General features: G+C 43.7%; 1 protein-coding gene across 1 annotated transcript; it reads left to right on the forward strand.

Moving 5' to 3' along the window:
- The first annotated feature begins 394 nt into the window (after window positions 1-394).
- On the forward strand, window positions 395-2,071 carry LOC131334656 (uncharacterized acetyltransferase At3g50280-like). Its single transcript, XM_058369787.1, has one exon. It carries the CDS (start codon window positions 605-607, stop codon window positions 1,967-1,969), a length of 1,365 nt encoding a protein of 454 aa, XP_058225770.1. The 5' UTR covers window positions 395-604; the 3' UTR covers window positions 1,970-2,071.

Raw genomic sequence — 2,071 nt, forward strand, 5'->3', positions numbered from 1 at the left:
ACGTTGTTATTGCATGTGAGATTTGTTCAAATATAGTAAAATATGTGCTTACGAACCAAAGTGTCGACCTATTTATAAATTAATTAAGCATTAGCCATTATTACGTAGCAGTAGTTGATGAATGGTGACTCAGAAAAGGAAGATATCATAAAAGTCTATAAAAAAAAAAAAAACAAAAACAAATCACAAAACGTTGCCATTGTGAGATTCGTTCAAATATAATAAAAGATGGGCTTGCGAACCAAAGCGTCAACTTATTTATAAATTAATTAAGCATTAGCCATTATAAGGTAGCAGTAGTTGATGAATGGTGACTAAGAAAAGGAAGATATCATAAAGTCTATAAAATAAAAATAAAAAATAAAAAATAAAAACATATCACAAAACGTTGCCATTGTGAGATTCGTTCAAATATAGTAAAAGATGTGCTTACGAACCAAAGCGTCGACTTATTTATAAATTAATTAAGCATTAGCCATTAGGTAGCAGTGGTTGATGAATGGTGACTAAGAAAAGGAGCCCACATAAGCTAGCTTCCTTATTTAAACACAACAGAGTTTCAACTAAGAGTGCTGCTTCATAAAACCACAATATCCCACTAACCATGAACCCTCCAATTGTTCAAACCATCTCAGAGTGCTTCATAAAACCACATTATCCAGCAGAAGAGATTAAGCCTCCAATCTACTTGGCCGCATGGGACATAACCAAGCTCTCAATCAATTACATCCAAAAGGGTCTTCTGTTCATTAAGCCCCAAACAACAACAAATGATCAAGAAAACCCAGTCAAATCCCTCCTAGATAGGCTCAAGGATTCCCTCTCTCTCACCCTTGTTCATTTCTATCCCCTTGCCGGTCGACTCGCGACCCTGAAGCAAGAAATTCCGCCTTTGTACTCCGTGTACATCGATTGCAACAACAGTCCCGGAGCAAAATTTATCTATGCAACCGTGGATTTAACCATCGCGGACATTCTTTCGCCAGTTGATGTTCCCGTGGTTGTTCAATCCTTCTTCGATCACGACAGGGCGACTAATCACGATGGGCACTCGATGTCCCTGCTGTCGATTCAAGTCACGGAGTTAATCGATGGTATATTCATCGGTTGTTCGGCCAACCACGCGGTTGTTGATGGAACATCTTATTGGCAGTTCTTCAACAGTTTATCACAAACCTTCCGCGCACAAGAAAAGAATCCTGGAATTTCTCCACCCCCAATTATTGAACGCTGGTTCCCTAAGGAGCACGGTCCTATGCACAACCTCCCTTTCTCTCACCATGATCAGTTTATTAGGAGATTTGAACCACCCCCGCTAAAAGAGAGATTCTTCCACTTCTCGTCGGAATCAATAGCCAAACTGAAAGCAAAGGCTAATTCTGAAAGCAAATCAACCAAGATTTCCTCGTTCCAATCCGTATCCGCGCTTGTCTGGAGGTGTGTGATCCGGGCCCGTCGTCTTCCACGCGACCCGGAAACCAATTTCAGCTGCGCTGTAAATAACCGGAGCCGAATAAACCCGCCGTTGCCGAACGAGTATTTCGGGAATTCGGTGGACTTGTTGACGGGAAAAGCCACCGTTGGCGAATTGCTTGATCACGGATTGGGGTGGGCCGCGTGGCGGTTGCACGAGGCGGTGGAGGCCCACACCGATGCAGCGGTGCAACAGTGGGCGGAGAAGTGGATAGAGGATCCTGTTATAAGAACACGTGGGCCTGCTCTGTATAACCCGTATGGTGTATTGGCATCGAGCTCGCCGCGGTTTAGGGTGTACGAGAATGAGTTTGGGATGGGGAAAGCGGTGGCTATTCGGAGCGGTTATGCCAATAAGATAGACGGGAAAGTGATGTTTTACCCTGGGTACGAAGGCGGCGGGAGCATGGACTTGGAGGTTAACCTCCCGCCGGAAACAATGGCGGCGCTTGAATCTGACGAGGAGTTTATGGATGGCCTCATTGGCAAGTGCTGAAGTGCACATTGTCAACATTTAGAAGAATAAAAATTATGTAGCAGAACGCTAGTGATTGTGACACAAAGTTGGATTTGGATTGGTTTGATTTGGTTTGGGTCA

This window comes from Rhododendron vialii, chromosome 7a (assembly GCF_030253575.1).
Source record: "Rhododendron vialii isolate Sample 1 chromosome 7a, ASM3025357v1".
Classification (NCBI taxonomy): domain Eukaryota; kingdom Viridiplantae; phylum Streptophyta; class Magnoliopsida; order Ericales; family Ericaceae; genus Rhododendron; species Rhododendron vialii.

What these genes read in the sequence shown, in the direction of transcription:
- LOC131334656 (XM_058369787.1), top strand. Translation starts at nt 605, where the DNA reads ATGAACCCTCCAATTGTTCAAACCATCTCAGAGTGCTTCATAAAACCA.